The sequence below is a fragment of the Hydra vulgaris genome, chromosome 03, assembly GCF_038396675.1.
Source record: "Hydra vulgaris chromosome 03, alternate assembly HydraT2T_AEP".
NCBI lineage: Eukaryota > Metazoa > Cnidaria > Hydrozoa > Anthoathecata > Hydridae > Hydra > Hydra vulgaris.
In genome coordinates this window covers 48,854,056-48,880,403 of record NC_088922.1, presented here as the reverse complement: position 1 = coordinate 48,880,403, position 26,348 = coordinate 48,854,056, and the positions used below count along the sequence as shown (strand labels likewise).

Here is a 26,348-nt window from a genome sequence, read left to right as displayed (position 1 = left end):
CACAAGAAGGTTAAACTATATGGAAACCATGGAAACATGAAACCATGGGGCAGAGTAAAGCTTTGCTTAAAACTGTCAAGAAGGAATTAAAGCTTCCATGCCTGTCTGAATACAGGATATTATGTTGAAGACGCAATTATCACTTAAAGACATCAGTCTAAGGACCATTGCATAGAAAATCGTAAAAAGAATCCCAGTCAGCTTTAAGGTAAGCAGTGCAATGGTAGGGTGAAAGAAGAAGAAGTAAGAGATGAAAGATTTAGAGAGATCATAGCATATTCCAAATGACTTAAAGAAGAGCTAGGAGAAACTAAATATAAGCTAAAAAAACTAAATGATCAGAAATAAGATACAAATCAAAGAGTTAAGGTAAGTGATTAGGGTTGTCTGGAAAGCTCACTATCTAAGTAAGAGATTAAGAAATACAAAAGTTATGAGCTATAGTGCCATCGAAAAGAAAAGAGGGAAAAGACAGAAAATCAGCTTACAGATAAAAAGAAAAGTGGGGTAAAGGGAATGGGCAGTTTGATTGGAAATAACAAGAAGAGAGTGCAGTTTTATGAAGAAGGAGAATGATACACAACAAGTAAAGGTGATTGAGGGAAGAGGTGTTAAACAGAAATATATAAAATAATAGACAAAGGATTCAAACAAAAATTATAGACAAAGGTTTTACAGCAAATAGATAAGTTACATACGTAATCCTTAAACAATTATTTGAATAGTCATACTTTTAATATCAGATATCAAAGTTTTACTTTGTTTATGTAGTTTTGCCCAGTGTAGCATTTTTATTATTTTTATCATTTTTATCAAAGCATTTTAAGAGTAAACATTAAAAAATTATTAAACTAAAGCATTTCTTATAAAAACCATTTGAATAATTATGGTCAGTAGTGTATATGCCCAGGCCAAACATGTGACTATTGGAGTCTTTGCAGACCAAAGCCATCAACACTGTCAGGCTTAAAGCTTTTTGGAAATCAATATAGATGCCAAAAGCAAAAGAACTACTATCAATTGCACCATAAATCATTTCAGTAATGCTAACAAGAGTGTGGGAAGTAGAGTGATATCTAAACTTAACTGCCAGCTATAGAAACACTTAGTATTATCAAAAAAGTATTAGATACGACATGAGGTTTGCAAGAATTTATTTATACTTGAAAATGATATTAGTCTTTAGTTATTGCAAGTTTTGAGTTCTTTTCACAGAATGGTTAACAGATGCTGTTTTTAAAATACTATGGAATATACTAATAATCAATGCAAAATTAAGTAGTTAAGAAAGTATTGAAGAAATATCATAAGCACAAAGTTTAAGAATAAACATTAAAATGCTTTTTATGTACTTATAAAAGTATTGGATGATTGAAATTTTGCAGTTCTTCAAGGATTAAAATAAAGAACAAGTTAAAAATTTCCAAATTATTTACTGGATCATGTATAGTAGTGTTTTTTTGAAAATACAGAAAATGGATATGAGAACTTCCTAGTGTATATTCAAAAGACTTCTAATACCTTTTCACGTAGCTCCAAAACTATTACTATTTTTATTTAAGTGGTTTGTAAATCTTTTCAGTAAGAATATAAAAGGGAAAAAGTTGTTTGAAGCAATCGTGTTTAAATACTCTGATATTAAATTGTCTGCTTTTATAAGATCTATAATAAAATCATCCATTCAAATAAATATTTTTATTCTTTTTAACAGCAAATTTTTCAAATAGAATAGTTAGATATGAAAAATTAAATTCATTAATATCTATTTTAGGGAAACCAAATCCAACAAACACAGACTCTAAGAACATAAGATATCATTATTATGTATCTAAGATGCATAAGTAAATCATTTCTAGATTTATAAATTAGTTTATCAGAAATATATAGTAGAGTCTTGCGAATGAAGTTTTTGTTAGAGTATGTTCATTTACATATCCACTAAGATTTATTGGATATTTCACCTTTCTGTTATTCCGAACTTATGAATTATTGAAGGAATGTTCAAATAAAACAGAGAAAAAACAATTATTATTGATTTTTGAAGAGTAAAACCTTTTCATGTCTATATATTTTTAATTGATTTGGAACTATGTTCATATCATTATCATATTGTTATCATTTAGCTGATATATAAAGAAATTATTGAGTTAATTAAAAGTATAAGATTCTCGAGAGCTATAAATGAATGAACTCCTTTGGGAGTTCATTGAGGTGTTATATATTATCAGTTAGATATTATTGCATGTAATACAGAGCCAAAAAGTGATGGAAGAGTTTTTTGATAATCTAAAATCAATATTATTCAAAAAACTACATTTATTATGGGTTGAACTTACAAAAAAGTTTAAAGGGAAAAACTATGAATATAATAAATATAATTAATAAATTTTGCAGAGTTGAGACTTAATAGTTTAGTTTATAAATAAAGTTATTGATACTAATAAGATTATTACAACAGAAACAATAATAATATTAGTAGTAATTATACTATAATAATGACGAAGTTAATAATATTAACAATAATAATTATAATAACAATGCTAATAATAACGTTCACAACAATACCAATAATACAACACCAATAGCAATAATACAGCAAAAGAGACAATAACAATAGTAATAGTAGCAATATATAGTAGTAGTAAAATTAAAAATACAATAAATATGGTTAACACTCAATACAATAAATATGGTTAACACTCAATACAATAAATATGGTTAACACTCAATACAATAAATATGGTTAACACTCAATACAATAAATATGGTTAACACTCAATACAATAAATATGGTTAACACTCAATACAATAAATATGGTTAACACTCAATACAATAAATATGGTTAACACTCAATACAATAAATATGGTTAACACTCAATACAATAAATATGGTTAACACTCAATACAATAAATATGGTTAACATCAATACAATAAATATGGTTAACACTCAATACAATAAATATGGTTAACACTCAATACAATAAATATGTTTAACACTCAATACAATAAATATGGTTAACACTCAATAATAAAATATACAGCAATAAAGCTAATAATAAAATAATTTATAATATTATAAAATAAATATGTAAAAAAAAGTTAAAAAATTAAATAGTTATAAAGAAAAAAAGTAAAAACAGTTAAAGTAAATACAAATATAAATGGTTAAATCTTTTTTAATGGTTCTTAAACTTCTTCAAGTATTCATTAAATGTCATTTTTTGTCTGAATTCTAAAGTTCTTTGTCTGAATTCGAATTTCTTTGTTACTTTTTGTTTCTTTTTTATCTGTAAGTAGATATATTCCGCTGCATTCAATCCTTATCTGTAAGTAGATATATTCCACTGCATTCAATCCTTATCACTTTATTTAATATTATTTCAGACAAAAGTTTTTTTTTGATTTTTATTTGCAACCTTTGTTGACTGCTATATTGTACTGTAGTGAAAGTAAAGTTTACCGGAAAATTTTACCAGAAAAATTGTATCACTACTATATTGATAAATTATTTAAATAATTTCTTTTTTTTTCTCTTGTTATCAAGTGTTAGATAGACACATCCATCACTTGCAAACACCATGCAATGAATGAAACATACCATTTTTTGCTGACTTTTGCATTGTATTATGATATTGTTTTTTGATACTATATCAAAACCTTTTCCTTTTGCATACACCAAGTTTTTAAATATGCTTTTAAATTGATTTGATATAAAGCTGACAAGATATTGGTAATGTCTTAAAGCTGTCTAATTGGTTGGTATTTAATAAGGTGGTTCTGAAATGTGTGATTTAAAATACCATAGTTGTGTTTTTTCTGGGTATTTTTCTACAAATGATAAAACAGGTTGCTTTTGTTTTTTACTTGCAATAAATAACTTTTATACAATATTGAAATTATAAAAATGTGTAGAATAGCTTAAGATTTAAATATTTTGAAAAAATTTTTAAAATTTTCACTTTAAAGTTTTCACTTTTAAAGATGATTTATGCATCAAACAAGTTTCAACATTTTATCTTTTTAACTGATTTCAAACTTCAACTACTTATATATGGTTTTCCTTTGAATTTAGAGTTTACCAGAAGAAAACGAATCACAAGTGAATCCATTCAGGACAGCTCGAGATCAATTGGTATGTTAATACTTGATTTTATAGGAAATTTTTATAAAGAGACAGCATGTTTTATTGAAGTTATTTAAAGTTGTTGTTTTCAAAAAAAAAGTAAACAGCACCTGCATTAAATAATATTTTCAACAAATGCATATTATGTCAATAAAAAAAGTTTGAAATAATTACACGTGTGAACCAAGAGTATTTATTAAATAAAAAATCAAAATTGATTTCTAAATGCAGGCATGAAAATAAGTTTTTCTTAAAAAAGAATAAATGAGCTCAAAAAATAATTATAATAAATTCTCCTTTAAATATAAATTAAAAAAAAAAAAAAGCAGAAGTAAACAATTCTTATTAATTCTTTTTATTAAAGTGTCAACATATCATATTCCACAAATGTGTGATATATTACAGTAGTAAAGACATTTATGACTTTCTGAAATTTAATTTTTGGTATAAATTGAAGTTTGATTAGTTTGATCATTATTTTCTGATGAGTCTTCATAGATAAAACATAATGTAAAATGAAAAAAGTTTGATATTATTGCTCTGTTTATTTAAGAACATTGAGCAATCTATTTTGTAGAATACATTTAAAGTTATTTTTGTATATACATACATACATACATACATACATACATACATACATACATACATACATACATACATACATACATACATACATACATAAATACATACACACATACATACATACATACAGACATACATATATATATATATATATATATATATATATATATATATATACATATATATATATATATATATATATATATATATATATATATATATATATATATATATATATATATATATATATATATATATATATATATATATATATATATATATATATATATATATGTATGTATATATATTGAAGTACATTTACATGAGTGCTAATCAATAGAATTTTTTTTCAATATCAAAACTTGCCATTCAACAAATATTTACAGATTTCCCACTAGTTTTAAACATGTTCTCCTGTAATATATTGCATGCAGAGCTGATAGTAGATATCGTAATATTTTGAAAATGCATAATCAGTTTTTGATTTGATTTTATTCAATGTATGATGTTATTGTTAACTTTACACAATGGGTGTTGGATTATATTATATTATTATTATAAAAAATCTTTTAATATGTTTCAACTTATCAGAGACAAAAGTTTCTCTCTCTTTAAATGAATTAATAGAGAGTAACAATTCTGAATGAGCTGTTCAATGTTTTAATTGTTAAATATATTTAAATGCATTCTACATTCAACAATGTTTAAAAGTCAAGGGTAGTTATTTGATAGAAACTTAAGTTAGTGGCTTTGTTCTTTAAATTTGTGTAAACTAGTTGATGTCTGAAGACTTGGATGCCTCAATCTTCAGATCATTGAAAACATATGGCATGTTAACCTTACCAACATGGTAACAAAAAGTGACCAAAAGAGAGATCATCTACGCTGCATCTGGACTGTCACACTGGCTACAGTTATGTGACCTGCATTAGTTAATGTTTCATCAAATGTCAAATTCACAACACATTCAGTACATTTTCATGATGAGAGAAACCCCACAGTTAGATCAGCAATCGTATATAGTAAAAAATTTGTAAATAAAATTTGACTGTTCTTTTGTCATCAAAGCATAATTTTGTTGAAGTTAATATAATATATTGGATTAATAAATTAATTTAGTAAATATTTTATATAGCTGAATTAAATTTGATATTATTTTTTAATTTCCAGTTTATAAAATTGCATTTTAATTATTTTTAGACTAAAATGTTAGAAAATCTCCAACAATAAGAGTGAACATCTCCATCAGTAACAACATCTTTATCACTGTTGCTAATGTTGCTGTTATGGAATTTTTTAGTAAAATTGAAAAAAAATTGCGCTGCCTTGCTTCCATGTTTTTGTGACTCTTTTTCATTTGCGATGCTGAACTTGATCTAAATGTTGCCAAATGGTTGGTTTTCATTGACTGCTGGAAATAGACATCATCTAGATTTTTGATGAGTTGCTCTGCATTTGCAGGCCGCAATAGGAATGTCTGAACATCCATCTTTTTTAGCTTGTTCAGGAAGTTTGGGGCTGGTCAATGGTTGAAGGAATTGCTCTCACTTTAGCATTGTTATCAAGCAGTTTAGCTAATTGTTTGCATACCTTACATTCTGTAATTGTTGGAATATGGGTTTTCTCATAAAAAAAAGTTACCCTTGACAGGAAAAGTTTAGCTTGTTCCCATCTGGTACAGTGAGTAATTGTTGAGTTCTCTGCCATTACTTTGATGTCAAGACCGAATATTGTATATGAGTATCTTGTTAGAGGAGTTATCCTGAAAAGGATAATTGAATGAGGACTTGACTGAATTTTTAGAACAATACTCATACCCTTTTATTGAAGAGAATATTATTCTATTGGTTTAAGTATGTGTATATATATATATATATATATATACTATATATATATATATATACTAGTAGGACAGCCTGTGCAATCGCGGAAAGAATTAGTTGATGCTTTTTATTAGTTTTAATCGTTTTTTATTGTTTCTAGGACATAAGTTGATATACATAATAAGTTAAAAATAAGTATACATATGTCCGCTGCATAATACTAACTCATAGTTATTACAAAGCCTGCAGGTGTATTTGCTGCAACAGAAAACAATGTTCTACCAATAAAAACAACAGAAATTAGACAATATGCAGATACCTGATCCGTTTAAAATTCTTGATGGCTGGATGGACGAACAAGAGGGTATGCCAATCTGGCCAATGTTTAACCCATCAGAATTTGAAATTAAAGACTTGAGTGACTATAAAAACTCAAAAACATCAGACCTACCCAACATACTACAGCCAAGGAGGCTACTCATTTTTTTATTTTTTCAAATTAATTTTTTATTTGCAACTCTCTCAACCTACTAACACATTTTTGACCAAAAAATAAGCAAATTTTTTAAAAATTAGTAATATTTATAAAAGTAGAAAGTTTTTTTATTCTCAGTTGGAACTCATTTGGTCATAACCTTAGTTAAAAAATTTAGCCTCACCAACAATAGTTTCCATCAGATAGTGTTTCTTAACAATTTACGGCAATGTGGTAAATTTCATCTTGATTTTTCAAATGAACCAAATTGTTGATGGAAACAAAAATTGTTTTCCTGATGGCTTTTTGCTGAAAAAATATATTTATATATTCAATTCTGCTATTGTGCTAGTAATTTTTTTGCTGCCAATTTTATTTACAAATTAATTTATTGTTTAAAATTCATAGGTTTAACAATTTGTTCATAAAAAAACATTTTTGATGCAATCTTTAAAATTATGGTTCACCATATTAAATTATGTATTTTAGGTTAATGTTTCCTTATTTGGCGCTTCTGATATGCTCATAGATTCTCAATTATTTTTTTTTTAATTTATTCTAATTCACTCACAACAAGAATTTAGACAAAGAACAAAGAAAGCAGCAACTATTAAGTTGGGAGTTACTAGAAATCAAAGATTCAACTTAAAGAGCAGTTGACAGAAGACTTGAAAAGTTGTAGGTTGTATGGCTCAGGAAAACATAAAGTTGGGAGAGAGTTTCAAAGGATTGAAGTGCAGGAAAAAAAACTAGACAGATAAAAGTTTTTAGAGGATGCAGAAACAAATACCGTAAAGAATGAGACTTTGCTCAATTATGAATCAGAATGAGTTTTAATTGGTTGAACTAGAGATAATAGCTTCTTTAAGCAACAACCATAATAGTTTTTGTAGAAAAGAGATAAAAATGCAACTTTACAGCGATGGAAGAGAGGCTCAAGCTTGGCAGATAGAGCTCAAAAAATGATGAAATATAGCAGCTGTACAAGAAGGGGAAAACCATGTAATAGACTGAGGCTTGACTTGGATTCAACAAGAAGGAATAAAAGCTTTCATTCTTGCCTGTATTCAGGAGGTTATGTAGGAGGCGCATTTTTTAGCTGAAAGGGAAAAGACATCAGCCCAAGGGCTGTCACAAAGAATATAACGGAAAAGAATCCCAGTCAGCTTTAGGGTAGTCTTAAGTAGTGTGATGATAGGGTGAGTTCAAAGAAGAAATACACAATGAAAGATTTAGAGATCATTGCACATTAGGTAGAAAAAGGAGAAACTGAACACAAGCAAGGGACAGAGACAAGACACAAATCAAGGTAAGTGATTAGTTTATCTGGAAAATGAGTCACAAAGTTAATTATTGGAGTAAGAGATTAAGAAATCCAGAAGGTAAAGGCTTTAGTGCCAGCAGGGTCACTAGTGTTAGAGCCAAGCTATTCAGTGTGATGGACATTAAAGTCACCAATAACAACAATATTTGCAGAGTGGTAAAGAGGAAGGGCACAATGAATTTGATCAGAAATTACATATAAAAGAGTGCAGTCTTGAGAAAAAGGAGAATGATTAAGAACAAAGAGAAAGTTGATAGAGCGAAGAGGTACCAAGCGGAAGCACATAAAAGAATGATCAAGGGATTTAAGCCTGATTTCTTGACAAATATGTGAAATAATGCGTAAGTATACCCTCAAGCCAAAATTTTACCTTAACTCCCTAAAGTCCTGACCTAAGCCTTGGGCAACTAGGAAACTTATTCTCAAAGTATTTGACAACAACATTCTCTTTGTGTTTAAGATCATTGTTCTGTTTAAAAATATAGGGTTGACCACCAAACAACATGCAACCTGATGGAAGGGTTTTTTTGTACAATTGTACAATTAATAAATATTTTCAATTTTATATAATCGACATATGCCACTTCTGGAAAAAATCTTCAAATCATAATATCTTTTTGATGCTTGACAGTACCACAGATATAAATTTTTTTATATTAAATATTGTATGGTCGGAAACAAGTCTTCTTTACATGTTGACAGGTCTTTACAGGCAACTCTTAGTTTCTTATATACTTGGACGAATCCTCTAAAGTTAAAAAAAAGTCCTCAGTGTTGACAGGCTTTTGCCTAACGGCAATGCCTAAGGATATTTGGTTTCCATAAGTGAGGGTACTGGAGTTGTTGCACTTGAGTCTTCTTTTTTTTTTGAGGCATCTACTTACAGAAGATCTAGAGATAAAGGTGCATGAAACCTTCAAATCATTGGCAACATCTATTTGATTAATATATGGCTGATTTTTGAACTGAAAGATAATATACTTGTCTGTAGACCAAAGTTTCTGGTAATCTCCAATTACCAGGTAAGCAATGGACTGTTTTATTTTCTCGAAAATGCTTACACAACTAACAGTACTCTTATTGCAACTGGAATCTTCAGTAATATACTTCTTAAACTCACTACTCACCACTCTTTGGATAATATTGGTGCAATCATTCAGAGATTGTTCTGTTTCTTTTTCTTTACTTGATGCTTCTTTCAGATGCTATATCAATAACATAAAGATATTTAATTAATGCATGACAAAATAGAGACATATACATAGGTTGTACAAAAGAATTGACAAGAAAATGTAAAGACATGATGGAGGTATCCAAAAATTGTCTAACTAGAATGCCAGGTTGTCAATCACACCCAAATAGTTTTTTATGGACCACACTCGTGTAGTTTTTTTTGGACCACACTCATGTAGTTTTTTATGGACCACACCCAAGTATTTTTTTGTGGATCATGTAGCAATTTTTGTAGCTCATGTAGTCCTTTTTATCTGCATTTTCAATTGTATCTATTGGCTCCTTAAAATTTCAGAAATTACTCTAAGATTTCGAAAAGCTCAAACAGCATCTTTAAGAATATTTGTAACAGTATAATATGAGAGTATAATAATGACCAACACCTACCAACAGTAGGTAGTATGCAGATGCAAATAGTAATAGGAAAATTTAAAGAGTTTCAGTTTCGGCTTTAACTAAAAACAGTGAAAGCAACAAGTTTAAGTTTTTTTGGGGTAATATATCTCTATTGGGGTGATATATGTCCATTGGGGTGATATATGTCTATTGGGGTGATATATGTCTATTATGGTGATATATATCTATTGGGGTGATATATGTCTATTGGGGTGATATATATCTATTGGGGTGATATATGTCTATTGGGGTGATATATGTCTATTGGGGTGACATATGTCTATTGGGGTGATATATATCTATTGGGGTGATATATGTCTATTGGGGTGATATATGTCTATTGGGGTGATATATGTCTATTGGGGTGATATATGTCTATTGGGGTGATATATGTCTATTGGGGTGATATATATCTATTGGGGTGATATATGTCTATTGGGGTGATATATATCTATTGGGGTGATAAATGTCTATTGGGGTGATATATATTGGGATTGCATACTGCAATGTTAAAAGTTAAATAAATTTAATTAATAAAAGTGATAATTAATTCATTAAAAACTTCTTAGAGTAAATTAGATACACCTCTGGGTCTACAATTGAAGTTCATTATTTTTAATTAAAATTATTTTTTTGTTATAATAATATATTGTATTTTAGTATTTATTTTAACAGTTTCTTGACCAACAAAAAAGTGATAATGTACAAAGTAGCTCAATAGGATATGGAAACTCAAAGAAATGTCTCGGAACAAGGTTGTTTTTTATTTTGAATTATACTTACCGTAAAAACCCTTAATTCCGGATGTAACCTAATTCCAGATGGTTTTAGTAAAAAGTTTCATAACTCCCTTAATATAATGAATTTATGAATAATTTTTTTTAATTAATACACGTCTTTACCAGACAAATCGAAAATATAAAAAAATTATATAAACTAATGCAATCATGAAAGATTTCAATTTGAAATCTCTCATCACTAAAAAAACAAAAAAAAGGAAAAAAATAACTTTGACTTGCAACAAAAAAATTAAAAAAGTAAAAACACTATTTTGTGCAGAATTTTATGCTGATTATTTTAGCCAAAAAAAAATTAAATTACCTTTTGAAATAATTGAAAAAAATGAAAAACAAATTTGCTACCAGCCAAAAAAAAAAGGCACCTAATTCCGGATAGAGGTAATTATTATTTTATGTACCTAAAAAAAATAATAAACAAATTAGCCAGCAGCAATAAACAAATACACTTTTGAGTCCCGGATACAGTTAATTACAATTGGCTATTTTATTTTTTATCACTTTCATGCACATAATATAATATATTATGTTCATGAAAGTAATAAAAAATAAAATAGCCACCAGGGAAAAAATAATTGACACTAATCCAGATACAGCTATTTTTTTTAGCATCCATAAAGTTAACACATTTGTGTTAATTGTATTACTGTATTAAAGAATATGGATAATTTTAAACAAAAAGAAGAGCGAGAGAGTCAAATCCAGCTAGTTATTCAAGCTATTACTGAAAAAAAAAAGTCATACGTACAAGCTGCTAAGTGTTATAATGTGGCAAAATCTACACTTTTTGACAAAACAAAAGGATCATCTAATAATCGAGGAGCGCCAAGAAAGATGAGCAACATCACTGATGCTATTATTGTTGATTTATTAAAATTTATGAGTGATATAGGCTTCAGCTTGAATAGAAAAGACGTATTTATTGTTGTTGAAAACTATTTAAAAGAATCAAACCAATGTAGTCTATTTAAAGACGGCAAACGGACTAGAAAATGGTACTCCGGTTTTATGAATAAATATCGTAAAGAAATTTGCCCAAGAAAAGTAAGCGGTATGCAAACTATTAGAGCTGTGGCCACACAACCAGCTATAATTGACAATTGCTTTGAGCAATTAGCAGTAGCATATAATGAACATAATTTAGGCGATAAGCTGTTTCAAATATTTAACTGTGATGAGTCTGGTTTGCAATTTGATCAAGGCAAAGTCAAAATTATTTGTAGAAAAGGAACAAAAAACCCTAAAAAGCTAGCACCATCGAATAAAAAGCAAATGACGACGATCTTGACTTGTTGTGACACATTCGGTAATTATTTTCCTCATCAAATAATTTGTAAAGGCAAACATGTTATGTAAGACTGGTGCAAAGGCGGTGCCCAGAATGTTTATTATAACAGTAGTAGTTCAGGCTGGATGGAATCCAAACATTTTTTGTCGTGGTTTAAAACAGTTTTTTTGCCTCACACAAACAAACTTTCAGAATTTAAAGTTCTAATACTTGATGGCCATGCTTCACATATGAGCTTAGAGTTGAAAAAAAAAACTTTAGAAAATTAAATTTTATAGTAAAATGTTCATACCACCAATTTTTTACAGCCACTAGATGTTGGCGTTTTTAAAACAGTAAAAGGTGCATAGAAGAGAATTGTCGAAAGTTATTTGACTAAAAATCACTTTCAAAGCCTGACTAATCGACATTTTCCGGCCATGTTTAAGGATCTCATCCAAAATGGTGGGTTTAAACCTGAAAATGCACGGAGTGGTTTCAAAAATAGTGGTAAAAAAACTTCCATTGGTGCTGTGTTTCAAGCTGTCGAAAACAACAATATTGAAAATTTATTTGATTCTTCAACAGTATCTAGTCCATTAGTTATAGGAAATTTTTTTTTTTTTTTTTTTTTTTTTTTTTTTTGTTATTCACCTCCTCAAGGCCGAGAAGGCCACTACAGATGAGGAGGCTACTTTATAGTGGTTATAACCCTCTCTCAACTCTATAACTCCGAAACATGAACCTTGACAAACAAGGCCGCTGCATGGAGAAACAAGTTGAGCGCAGTACTACCAGGGACGTGGTGGGGATCGAACTCGGAACCCCTCGCTTATGAAGTGAGTGCTTTACCACTACACCACTACCGCATTATTAAAATACTACCAATACACCTAACACACCGTTCAAAAAAGTGAGAGAATAAAGCGACCAGCTAATTATAATATGTCTTTGACGGATGCCATAGGTTACGATGAAGCTGAACAAGCATCAAAAAAACAAAAATTAGATAAACAAGCTGCAAAGAAATTTACTAGAGAACAAAAAAAGATTTCCACTGCTACTCAAAAAGCGAAAAATGCACAGAAAAGAGAAGAAAAAAAAAGTTGAGACAAAGTCAGTTGTCTAAAATACCAGGTAAAAAAGGTATAAAGACAAAGAATCAATTAGAAGACCCTCATTTTCCTCAAGCTTCAAATAACATTTTAGTATCTGATGATTTTCTATGTTATTCTTGCGAAATTAATTGGACAAATAACTTAGATAACCAATGGCTTGCGTGTGAGCAGTGTTCAAATTGGTCATGCATTGAATGTGTCTTTGATTATCGTCCAACCATGGAATTTATTTGTATCGAATGTGTATAAAATAATATATATTCTTTTTTTATTAAACGATTTCATTTTTTTAATGGATTAAAATAATTATTTTAATGTTAGTATTATTTGTGTATGTGTTTTTCTGCATTTTATACGCATCCGGAATTAGGGACATAAACACCTAATTCCGGATAAAAACAATATTTTTTAAAAATAAAATAAAAGAAAGATTTATATTGCAAAAATAATATTTTTTTATATCGTTTGATTTGTCTTGTTATGAAGTTTATTTATTTAAAAAAATTATTTCAAAATTCTTTATATTGAGCTAGTTATGACAATTTAAGTCCTAAACCATCCGGAATTAAGGGTTTTTACGGTACTTAATGCAACTTGATTCTTTTTTTTTTTTTTTTTTAGAATACCATAAAATATTTTCTTATAAAATCAAAATTAGTCATAAAAGCTTAGTTTTTAAAGTTTTTAGTTTTTAAAGTTTACCTATTTAGTCCTGTATATAGTCACATTTTTAAAAATATTGCAAAAAGATTTTTCCTTAATGTGTCATTGATTTAGTTAATGTACTAACAAAGGACAAAAACGTTTTCTGTTTGATTTATATAAAGTTGTTTTAAAAAAATTGTTGACCAATGTTAATGCAGAAATCAACGCTAATATGCATTGACATTGATTACTCCATAAAAAAATGATATTTATGCCAAAAAAGTTTGACACCTAAATTGAAACAAATGATTTTAAAAGTTTTGTCAATTTTTTTTTTAATTGTCTTTAAAATGTTAAAAAGAACATCACAACTTTCAAAACAGTATAAGTTAACGATAACGAACTGTCTGCTTTCTGTGCATGAAAAAATGTGACAGACAAGTTTGTTGCAGATAAGCAAGACCCTGCTCAAGCATGAGATTGATTTATATATATATATATATATATATATATATATATATATATATATATATATACACATATATACATATATATCTTATACTGCTGATTTAGGTGAGCAGTCTGACGTTATACTGAAATAGCATGCTGCCGGGGGCTTTAGTACATATATTGGCTGACAAATAGCCTGACTTGCAGCAGTGCTACTACATCAACTGAAGGTTTGGCATGGGGCAGCAATCTTTTAATTCATTATTCTTTGTTTTTTTCTTCTTTTTCTAAAAAGGCTGTATTGATTATAAATACGCTATAGTAGATATATAAATATATTTTTATATATATATAATTATATATATATATATTTATATATATATATTTATATATTTATATATATATATATATTTATATATATATATATTTATATATATATATTTATATATATATATATATTTATATATATATATATATTTATATATATATATATTTATATATATATATTTATATATATATATATATTTATATATATATATATATATGTATATATATATATCAACCCTTGGAATTGAATTCGGCAATGTCGACCTAACTGCCAACTTTAAAATATTTGAGGTCGGCAAAAAATTGCCAACCTCGTTTCTAGGTTTATATATTTATATTATATATAAATATAACTATATTTATATATTTATATTTGTATATATATATATATATTTATATATAAATATATATATATATGTGTATATATGTATATATATATATATATATATATATATATATATATATATATATATATATATATATATATATATATATATATTAGTGTGTTCCAAAAAAGGTCTTTTCAAAATTTCATCTATGATTGCTTGTCATATGGTGCTTACCTTTTTATATTACTATACAAATATGTTTTATATCACATTTAGATCTCTATCAGTCCTTGTTATGAGCCTAAAATTCATTTTAAAGCCGTTTTTCAGTCAATTTGCTGGGACCCTTCCCGTGAACCAATTTTGAAAATTAAATGTTTTAAGCAATTTTATGCATAAGAATTAAATTGAAATCCAATGTAAAGCTTTATTTGTTTAAATAATGGGTCAATCAAACAACTACATTTTATGAAAATTTTTTTTGCCTCTCACTCTTGGTAAGGTCTAAACAGTCTTTTTTCCATTACTCTGGTGTTTAAGATTGTATTTTAATGTTTAAAGAGGCTACAGAATTGTCTCCAAAAATGCATTTGGGTTGTCTATCTTTACTGTGACTGCATAAGGTTGTTTTTCTAAAATATTTGATGTTTAGCAGCATTTATTATCTTTCAATAATGCCAGAGCATAAAAAAATAGTTTTAGATTAATAAGAAACATTTTCAAAATCAGTTTTCTTCTGTCTCTTTCTTCATGAACTTTTTGTCTGCAAGAAAAGTGTCCTGTCTTTTTCTTTTCTTTTGGGATTTGTTGGTCAGCTTCTAGTTATGTAATATGTTTGTTGAAAGTAAAAAATAAGTTATGTAATTTATTTGTTGAAAGTAACTTTATTTCAACAAACTGTATTTCCAATTAAATTTAATAAATTTTTTGAAAATATGTCTAAACAAGTTTTGCAGTCCTCTCGCTGCAATCATTAACTACCGCCAGATTTTAACAAAAACTCCAGGTAATAATCATTTAGGTTCCATGTCACAACGTGTGTCTTTTAACACTGCAACTTTGCTGTCCCATTATTCAAGAGATGAAGTATAAACAAACTCTGTTTAGTTACCAGTAAAACCAAGCTAGGAGGATTATCCTAATGAAAATCCAGGTTGCTCAGCTTTTCAATATCCACCTTCTGCCTTTGTACAACATACTTCTTGGACCTTAACATGGCAGCTTCTTGGCAATCTCACCATGGTCATGGACCTTTTCATCAACTAGAGCCATAAAAACAGTGGTAGTTTCAATGTACCAAGAGAGTCTCTTCAGTGAGTTGACAACAGGTTTTACCTGCTCAGGTTTGATATCATAGTACCTTGTCATCTGCCATATAGCTTTCATATCCTAAGAAATAAACTTTAAATAGCAAAATATTAAAAAGCATTATTTTTATTTAAACTTTAAAACATTTCGAATAATAAGGAATTAAAAATTACAGTAAAAAAATCTAAGGAGAAGCAATCCATTCAGTGTAAAAACAAACCATTTCAGTGTAAAAACAATGCAGTGTTGTGCACTGCAAAGCCATGTTTTTGATTTTTTTTTTCTCTTAGGCCCTGAAATTGGTGATATTATACATTAAGAGGAACATTTTTCTTAAAGTATATTCCTTTTATCGAAAATCTAGTATGACATGCAGGACCAGGCTTTCAGAGTCTAAAGTGCATTTCTCCAGACAGCACCAATACTGTGAGTTTGGCCAACTTAAGATAATCAGACCTGAATCAATTCAAAATATAAATATTTACTTTAATAAAAAGTAATTAATTAAACTTAACTTTTACATAATGTTTTCATATTTCGCAACACTTAAAATTGTCACAAAAAATTAAGATTCATTCTTTACAGTTCAGTTTGATTTATGTTACTAATCATTTGCTTATTGTGTTACCATGACTCCAGAAGTGTATGGTACTAGGAGCTACATACATTTAACATGTTATTGTAATTATAAACTGCTATTTAAAGATAATGAACTTATTGTTGTTTTACAGCTGTTTAAACTGCATTAAAATTAATTTATAGTTTAAAGTACTGATCTTCATCATCGTTTCCATCTTTATAATGTTTCCAGAGAACTCCAAAGCTTTCTTGAATTGACCCTGCAACCAGCTGTCAGTGATGTCCTCAATCGTCATTCTGTTTAATACATAATTCCACACAAGTGTAAGGTTTTAAACAGAGGATTGTCTGGTCCATTTGTGTTACTGCTTGGATAGATGTTCCATCAGTGAAAAATGTGACTTTTATACACATGATGTCTGCATGGTAATAAGAGGCCTGTAACTAGTTTAATGCTTAGTCTTTTATACACATGATGTCTGCATGGTAATAAGAGGCCTGTAACTAGTTTAATGCTCATTTTTTGAGACAATTCTGTAGCCGCTTTAAACCTTACAATTTGACTGTAAACATCGGAGATATGGAAAAAGTTTAGACCATATTAAAGAGTGAAAAGAGGAAAAAAATTTACATTTCTGAAAATGTAGTTATTTGATTGACCCATTATTTAAACAAAGGAAGCTTAAAATTACATTTCAATTTAATTCTTATCCATAAAATTACCCACAAAAAGAAAATTTTTCAAAATTGGTTCATAGGAAGGGTCCCTTGTGATTTGACTGAAAAAAGGCTCAAAAATTGAAGGGATGAATAGAGTGGTCTAAATGTGATATAAAAAAGTTTGTATAGTAATATCTACAGTGGGGCGCTATATGAGAAGTAATGTTAGTTGAAATTTTGCTAAGTCCTGTTTTTGAAACACCCTAACATACACCTTATACATACTGTTTTCTATTCATTTTGAAGTATACAAAAAAAAATTATTTTTATATTTGCTTCAAATTACAGAATTTATACAAGTTTTATATTGTGTTTATGTATTATTATTATATAATGTATTATAAATGTTTAGGAGAAGTGCAAATAGCAGGTTTGTTCCTCCAATCAACCAAGATCAAGAAAAGTGAGTTCATTTTTAAAAGATAGTCTAGAAAATTTCTTTTTTAAATATTAGTTTGACAGTTGTTGGTTTTTATATAAATATTTGTCAGATGAAGAATTCAAGTAAAATCTGATAATTATGTACATTAAATTAAACCAATAACAAAATATCGGTTTCAAATAATGAAATAATTTTAAGAAATAAAAGCAAAAAAAGAACAAAAATTAATATAAAATAAAATAAGAAATACTATCAAAAAGTGCACAAATTATTTTTTATTATGAGAACAAAAAATTTTATCAAACAAATAAGCATATAACAAACAAATTTATATACAAACGCTACATAATGTATAATGTTATAATATTCAATATTCAAATAATTTTCTGCCGTTTTTAAATTTATAAAAAGGAGCATTTAAAAATCTTGCTTATGATAACTATCAGCTAAACATTACAACATAAACATTTTTTTTGTCGGTTTAGAAACAATTATAGTTCAACCAAGGAAACACATTTAGATCCAAAATATGAGATGTGTGACTGGTTGAAGAACATTGATCCAAAAATAATTGAACTCATTGAAAATGAGGTAAAAAAAAGTTGTAGATATAGTTTATGTTAAAATGAAATTGTTATTTTGGTTATATGTAATTTTAGCAAAGAACAGAGGGTTTGATAAATGAGAATGGAGGAGGTTATAAATGAGAACTGAAAAGGTTATAAATGAGAACTGAGGAGGTTATATATATATTTATATAAAAGGAGGTTTTTACCTTAACTGGAAAAAAACTGTTAGAGTAAATAAGAATGAAGTAATAAACAAAAAATCTTTTTTTTTTCTTTTTTCGATAGATCATGGATCATGGTCAAGAAGTTCATTGGGAAGATATTGCTGGTCTTGAGTTTGCAAAAGCAACTATTCAAGAAATTGTTATATGGCCGATGCTTAGGCCGTAAAGTATTTTATCATTCTTCATTGCTTCATTGTTTTAAGAATAGGAGCACTAAGTTCAAAGTTGTACAATGAGAGACTTTAATTTTAGAGATATTTTTACTGGGTTGCGAGGACCGCCAAAAGGTTTGTTGTTGTTTGGTCCCCCTGGAACTGGCAAAACTTTAATAGGTATGTGAAAACTTTTTATTTAAATTATGATTATTTTAAAATTAAATTGTGTTATGTTTTAATTCTTTCATGTCTATGTCTTTTTTAGTTTTTATTTTTATTGATAGTTACTTTATGTATTTTGTTTGATCGAAATAAATTTTTACTTTTATTGATAGTTACTTTCTTTATGTATTTTGTTTGATCAAAATAAATTTTTATTTTTATTGATAGTTACTTTCTTTCTGTATTTTGTTTGATCAAAATAAATTTGCTGGCCTTTAAATAATTAGCAAAATCTAATTATGTCAATAATATAATTATGTTGTTATAATTATGTTGTTGCCAAAATTGTTTTTACAAAACAAAATAATGTAAGTTTTCAGGGAAAAATGAATGAACCTAAGTATGGTAAGAATGAGCATAAATATGGCAAAAATGACCCTAATTTAGTAAGAATGAACCTAAATATTGTAAAAATAAAACTAAATATAGTAAGAATGAACCTAAATATGGTAAAAATGAATGTAAATATGGTAAGAATGAACCTAAATAAGGTATAAATAAACCTAATTATGATAAAAAATAAACCTAAATAAGGTATGAATGAACATAAATATGATGAGAATGAATGTAAAAATGGAAGATTGAATGTAAAAATGGTAAAAATGAACCTAATATGGTAAAAATGAACCAATATGGTAAGAATGAACCTAAATATGGTAACAATAAACTGAAATATGATAAGAATGAACCTAAATATGGTAATCAACCTAAATATGATAAGAATGAACCTAAATACTTGTTTTGTTGTGCTTATTTTCTAAATTAAATTTCTTCAAACATTTATTTAAATAGAAATAAAGTTTATACTGGTTTAAATATAAGCATTTCATAATTTGAAAATTAGAATATTGAGAAAAATAAAAAAATGTCTATAATAATAATTATTCTAGTTTCTTCTATATTATTTATTTTTTTATTCTTTATTCTTTTATATTTTTAATAATTCAATTCTCATTTATAAACTGTTATAAATTTTTAGGAAAATGCATAGCCAGTCAATCTAATGCAACATTTTTCAGTATTAGTGCATCTTCCCTAACTTCAAAGTGGGTGAGGCCATAACTTTTATCCCTAGATTACTTTTTATCTCATATTACTCACATAAGGTAATAAAATTTTTTTAAAGGTTGGTGAAGGAGAAAAAATGGTTCGTGCTTTGTTCGGCGTTGCTCGTGTTCACCAACCAGCCGTTATATTTATTGATGAAATAGATTCCTTACTTACTCGTCGTTCTGATGGTGAGCATGAATCATCAAGACGTATTAAAACAGAGTTTCTTGTTCAGTTAGATGGAACAACATGCTCAAACAATGATCGAATACTTGTTGTAGGTGCTACTAACAGGTTTGCCTATATTATTAACAAAAATATCCTAAACATCTATCTACTAATATGAGATATTTTCAGGAAAGTATTACTAATGCTTTATAAAAAAATTTGTTTCATTTTCATTTTTTTAACTTTTCATGTCTTATTTAATTATTATTAGTAATTTTTTTTTCTCGTGTTTAATTTTTTTTTGTTTTTTTATTTTTTATTTTTGGCACCATTTTAGACCCCAAGAATTAGATGAAGCTGCTCGGCGACGACTTGTAAAACGTTTATATATTCCTCTCCCAGAAGGCTGTGCAAGACAGCAAATTGTAGAGAATCTTATGAATAACCACGCTCATCAGCTTACATCTTCTGATTATGATTTAATACGTGAAAAAACAAATGGTATTTTTTCATATTTTTACCGTGTATGAAATTTTTGTTTGTTTTTGTTTTTACAGATTAATGTTAAAACTGTTAAGTAGGGTGGCTCTTAAAACAACATTTTTGAAAAAAACCTGTTCTGACCCCTTTACTTTGTTCTATATAATACTAAAACACTAGGTTTAAAATTTTTTTGAACAAAAAATTATTTTAGGGGTAGCTCAAGACCCTTAAAAATTTGACTGGTCCCTAAAATTTTGAAAATAAAAGTTCTTCTAAAGTATGTCAACCTGGTACTCAAAAGAAGCGAAATTATATAAAAATTTTAAAAATAATAATCAATTTACAAAAAAATAACTTTTTTCTTAAATAAATTCATAAAAACTATTGTTTTTAAGCTGAAAATAAAAAAAGTCATTATTTTCAAGTTTTAAAAAAATAGTTTTTTTAAACATGCTTTTTTTGTAAAGTGATTACTGTTTTTGAAGTTTTTATATAATTTCGCTTCTTTTGAGTACCAGGTTGACATACTTTAGAAGAACTTTTATTTTCAAAATTTTAGGGACCAGTCAAATTTTTAAGGGTCTTGAGCTACCCCTAAAATAATTTTTTGTTCAAAAAAATTTTAAACCCAGTGTTTTAGTATTATGTAGAACAAAGTAAAGGGGTCAGAACAGGTTTTTTTCAAAAATGTTGTTTTAAGAGCCACCCTACTGTTAAGTTATGAAACCCGATAAAGAGTATATAAATAATAATTAAAATAAAGAAAATGCAAATAATAGTTGAAGCAAAGAAGTAAAGCATTTGTAATGAAGTCTAAAGAGCATAAATACAGAATTATTTTATTACAATTATTTAGGATTCTCAGGTGCAGATATGGCTAACTTGTGTAGAGAAGCTGCTCTTGGTCCTATAAGAATTATCAGGGATATTAGAAGTATTAATGCAAACGAGGTTTAATATTGATATTTTAAATATTTTTATAAAATTTTCAGTTTTTTTTGGTACCTTTTTTTTAAAAAAAACAAGCATATCTGTAGATATCTACACAGTTACTGGGTTTCGTGTTTCTCTTTATTGCAACACTTTGTTATGTTTGGCTTTACACTTTGTTGTGACACTCTGTGTCATCGTGCACTAAAACAATTTAAATTAATATTTTGTACTGAATTTATCAAAAAATTTTAGATTGACAGTTGGACCATCCATTGATATTTAGTATAGCTTTTTTATTTCCAAATTTTTAACAATATCCATGAAATAAGTTAACAAGTCTTGGTATGTTGTGACCTAAGAAATTTGATCTAAAATAATGGACATTTACACGATTTCTATTAACATCCCAGAATCTAATATAAATATTTATTTCAGAATTTAGAGTGACCTCATTTAAACTCTCATCAAAAGAATAGACATGGATGTCTGACAATTTTAAAATTTTCAACAAAACTGATTTAAAATAAGGAGCTAAACCATTATTTAACTTGTATAAAGTTTTGCTTTGACCTATCTGAAATTGTGAAGCTATGGCATTGTCCGGAAACATAGCTGTAAAAATATAGCTTAAATCATGATTTGAGCGTAGAGAAAAACCACTATCCACATTTTAAGCATCAAAATAATTTTAGCCTTAGTAACATCTAGTTTTTTGACACACGAGTCTAATGACTTTTGTTTTTCTGTAATTGACTCATTAGAGGCAGAAAAGATGGTAAAAAACTTTCTTTTGGTTTTGCAAAAAATCCTTTCACTTTTCTTAATTCTATAGTGTGCTTTGCTCCTTTTGCGTGATCTGTCATGGCAGAGCTCCCACTTTAAGAGAGTTTTATTGACTGGTGGCAAACCACACATCTTACTTTAGTATCATCTTCAAAATCTTTCCTTAGTCAATTTTTAAAGTAGTGATTGCTCAACCAGTCATCTTTAAATCACCATTGATGCTTCATTTTTTAAACTCATTTTATATTTATGCTAACTAAAATAACAATACTAATCTAAATTAAAAATATAAAACTTTAAAAGGAATAAATATTGTTAGTAAGAATTAAAATAACTTTCAAAAATCAATAACTAAACACAAATTAAGCTACTAAACAACAATTAAAAAAAAAATTCGAGTTTTTCCAGCATAAATGTTGCTTAAATCATTAATTCTCCAGTTTTTCCTGTGTGTTTTTTAAAAACAGCCTTCAATTTTAGTTTGGGATTAAAGTTTACCGTTGGGATATGTAAACTAGGTTGTACACAAAAAAATTTCACAATTTTGGTGTCATCTGACCAGAAGCAGGGCATTTCAAAATCACGCACAGAAACTTGTATATTTTTTGTCTATTATTTTCATAATAATTAAACCGGCTATCTCCAATTTAATTTCATTTAATTCTAATCTATATAGATTAGGGTGTTGACTTTTTGGTAAATTTTTGGTATCTCCAGTTTCCTCTATAAAAAACAGATGAACTTTGGTTTGAAAGTAAGTGAAAAGCCATTAGTTTTATTTAATTTTTGAAAAAGGTCACCCACCGTGACCCTTGATTACACACTGGCTCCCATATATCAGTGATTTTTTTTTCTTCAAAAGTATATCAACCTGTGTCTTAAAAAAGAACCAGAATTTCATAGAGATTTCAGAAATAATATAGAACCTTTTCTGAACAAATACCAGACAGACTGTTCAATAGTTCCATTTTTATACTTTGATGTAAAGGAAATAATAATAAAGTTGCTTGAAGTTATTGCAAAACCAGATGTCCTTGAAAAATGCAGAGGCTGGAAAACGTCGAAAGATCTGGATCTTTCTTTTACTAATAATCTGTTACCTGATGAAAAGCTTAACGCAGGATTTTCTGTTTCTGAAGAACTACATCATCTGAAAAAGAATGATTTGATAACATTGTCTCAAAGCAAAAAGTTCTTTAAGGTGGCCAAGAAATTTGTTGTTTCAATGGTGAAAAGCTTTTGTGACAAATCTTCATTGAATTATTTATTGATAAGAACATCCAGTATCTTTGACCCTAATGTCTTGATTGAGTTGACAAAACTAAAATTGGTTGATCGTTTGAAAACCTTATCTAGATGATTCATGAGTTTGAGGATTTTTTCACCACAGCAATGTGACTTGGTGTTTTTCAGTTTAAAGATTTTATGGATAATGATGACAAAGCAAAAAAGCAAAAAATCTTTTAAGCATTTTCACCCAAAGGATTGTCTTGTTGATTTTTATTTCTAACATGCTTGTGTCAGCAATTACATCAAATCATCTTTTGTCATTAAATTAATTTTAACACTTAGTCATGAGGAGGCTGCTGTTGAATGTGGTTTTAGCATAAACAACTCTTCTGTTAAAACAAACATGATACCTTCAAATATAATCTCCCTGAGAATAGTCAATCTAATCGTCTAATTGCCAATGATTTAAAATCACACACAGTCCAAATCATAGCACCATTGGTCAAAGGTTTTTGATCAGCCCATCAAAAATTTATAATTGAGTTGGATAATGCTAAAAAAGAGAAAGAGGAAACAGAGCAAGAACAAAAAGCAATGCATATCACAGCCGACATCAAAAAATTAAATCAAAAAGTTTGCAAGAAAAAAGTTTGCAAGAAAAGCTATTTTAATGATTAAAAACGAGTGTATGGAACTTGCAGAGAAAAAAAAGTGACCTGAGTTATGTTAAGAAAGGGAATGGATTAAAAAGAAAAAGTATTGAAACCAAACAAGAGGTTGAGTTTATAGAAAAACAAATTAAAAAACTTAAAAATAAAAAGAATGGTTAAGTTAGTTTTTATTAACAAATGACTGTCTTATTTTGTTTCAGTATATCCTATTGTTATTAATATCTTAAGTTTTTCTCCTTTAAAGTTTTCTGATTTTGTGATTTATTGAGAAATCTTGCAATTTATTATTCTTAACTAAGATAAAAAAATGCTTTAAATGGATTGTTTCTTCCATAAGAGTTTTTTTGATATAATAACTAGAAACTTGGTAAGCCTACAAGTAGTTCTTTATTTTAAATAGTTTTTTGTTAGCTGTCATGAATATTTTGTTTTTGTTTTTAGCTTTTTTCATGTTAATTGCTTAAATTTGTGCCTCAGTCATTGTTATGACTGACTCTTCAGAGTTTCATTAAGTTTAATTTGTTAGTAATTCTGAAATTAGTAAAATTTAAAAAAATGTGTTATTTAAGTCCTTGCTTTTGTTTTATAAGTACAGTAGTTGTCTTTAATATAATTTTTGTATCACTTCGGAAATATCATTAGTGCTGGAATTTAAGTACTTTTTTAATACTGATGCTGGAAAAAGATATGGTTTTAAGTACCAAAATCCTGGAAAAACAAAAATGAAAAAACAAAATCCAAATGAAGTAATAAGTGCTGGAATTTTTTTAAAATTTGAGTGAACACCCTGATATATATATATATATATATATATATATATATATATATATATATATATATATATATATATATATATATATATATATATATATATATATATATAAATTTGTTTAGGTTCGCCCGATTAATATTGATGATTTTGAGAGTGCGCTTAAACAGATTCGTCCAAGCGTTTCAATTAACGATTTGCAAGTATATGTGGACTGGAATAGGTTATATGGGTGCGGTACATCTGTTACATGAATAAAACAGGAAACTGTGTAGTGCTAAAATTAAATTTATGTTTTTTTTGGTTTGGTTTGCAGTATGGTTTACATTGGTTCAATATTTATTGGTTTATATTCATGAATGTATTTTAAACAAATCAATTGTAGCAATTTGTTGAGTTTTTAACTTTCTCATTGCAGTAGAAAGTAATAATAAAGTTTCTTTATTTCATTGTTTTTTCTTTAATAAGATTACAAGTATATTTGATATTTATTAACATTTTTTGCAGATTTTAGATTTTCTATAAACATAATCATTTATAAATATCTTGGAATATTTCTAATATTTCAAATATTTTGAAATGCATTAAATATGTTCTGGCCAAGTTACAAGAAGAGACGAAAAACAAAGAAAAAAAGAATAAGTGTCAGCAAGAAAAAGAAAACTGTTAGATATAACTAGGTACCTTTATAAATTTCCATTTTAAATGCGTTTTATATTTTGACATCTGCTTCAAAAATATTCCAGTTTTACTGTGTTTTTTTTTTGAAATATGCTAAAGACATGAAAGAAAAAGTTTTAATAAGATCAAAACAAAACACAGTTAACTTTAGTTACATTTTTTTGTTTGAAGGTTAAAATTTTTTTAAAAGGTTATGATTTTAAAGTTATGGTTTTAAAAGGTTATGATTTTAAAGTTATGGTTTTAAAAGGTTATGATTTTAAAGTTATGGTTTTAAAAGGTTATGATTTTAAAGTTATGGTTTTAAAAGGTTATGATTTTAAAGTTATGGTTTTAAAAGGTTATGATTTTAAAGTTATGGTTTTAAAAGGTTATGATTTTAAAGTTATGGTTTTAAAATGTTATGATTTTAAAGTTATGGTTTTAAAAGGTTATGATTTCAAAGTTATGGTTTTAAAAGGTTATGGTTTTAAAGTTATGGTTTTAAAAGGTTATGATTTTAAAGTTATGGTTTTAAAAGGTTATGATTT

At 27.5% G+C, this 26,348-nt stretch overlaps 1 protein-coding gene across 1 annotated transcript in view; it reads left to right on the top strand.

Moving 5' to 3' along the window:
- The window catches only part of LOC100212287 (fidgetin-like protein 1), a 56,086-nt gene extending 30,505 nt beyond the window's left edge, over positions 1 to 25,581 (top strand). The window contains exons 7-17 of the mRNA XM_065793512.1: positions 4,075 to 4,134; positions 10,634 to 10,713; positions 17,851 to 17,901; positions 18,366 to 18,471; positions 18,735 to 18,835; positions 18,926 to 19,005; positions 20,030 to 20,100; positions 20,177 to 20,394; positions 20,606 to 20,769; positions 21,608 to 21,702; positions 25,263 to 25,581. Of these exons, the coding sequence (XP_065649584.1) occupies positions 4,075 to 4,134; positions 10,634 to 10,713; positions 17,851 to 17,901; positions 18,366 to 18,471; positions 18,735 to 18,835; positions 18,926 to 19,005; positions 20,030 to 20,100; positions 20,177 to 20,394; positions 20,606 to 20,769; positions 21,608 to 21,702; positions 25,263 to 25,391 (1,155 nt within the window). The 3' untranslated portion in view covers positions 25,392 to 25,581. The remainder of the gene's footprint in view (positions 1 to 4,074; positions 4,135 to 10,633; positions 10,714 to 17,850; positions 17,902 to 18,365; positions 18,472 to 18,734; positions 18,836 to 18,925; positions 19,006 to 20,029; positions 20,101 to 20,176; positions 20,395 to 20,605; positions 20,770 to 21,607; positions 21,703 to 25,262) is intronic.
- Positions 25,582 to 26,348: the final 767 nt, after the last annotated feature.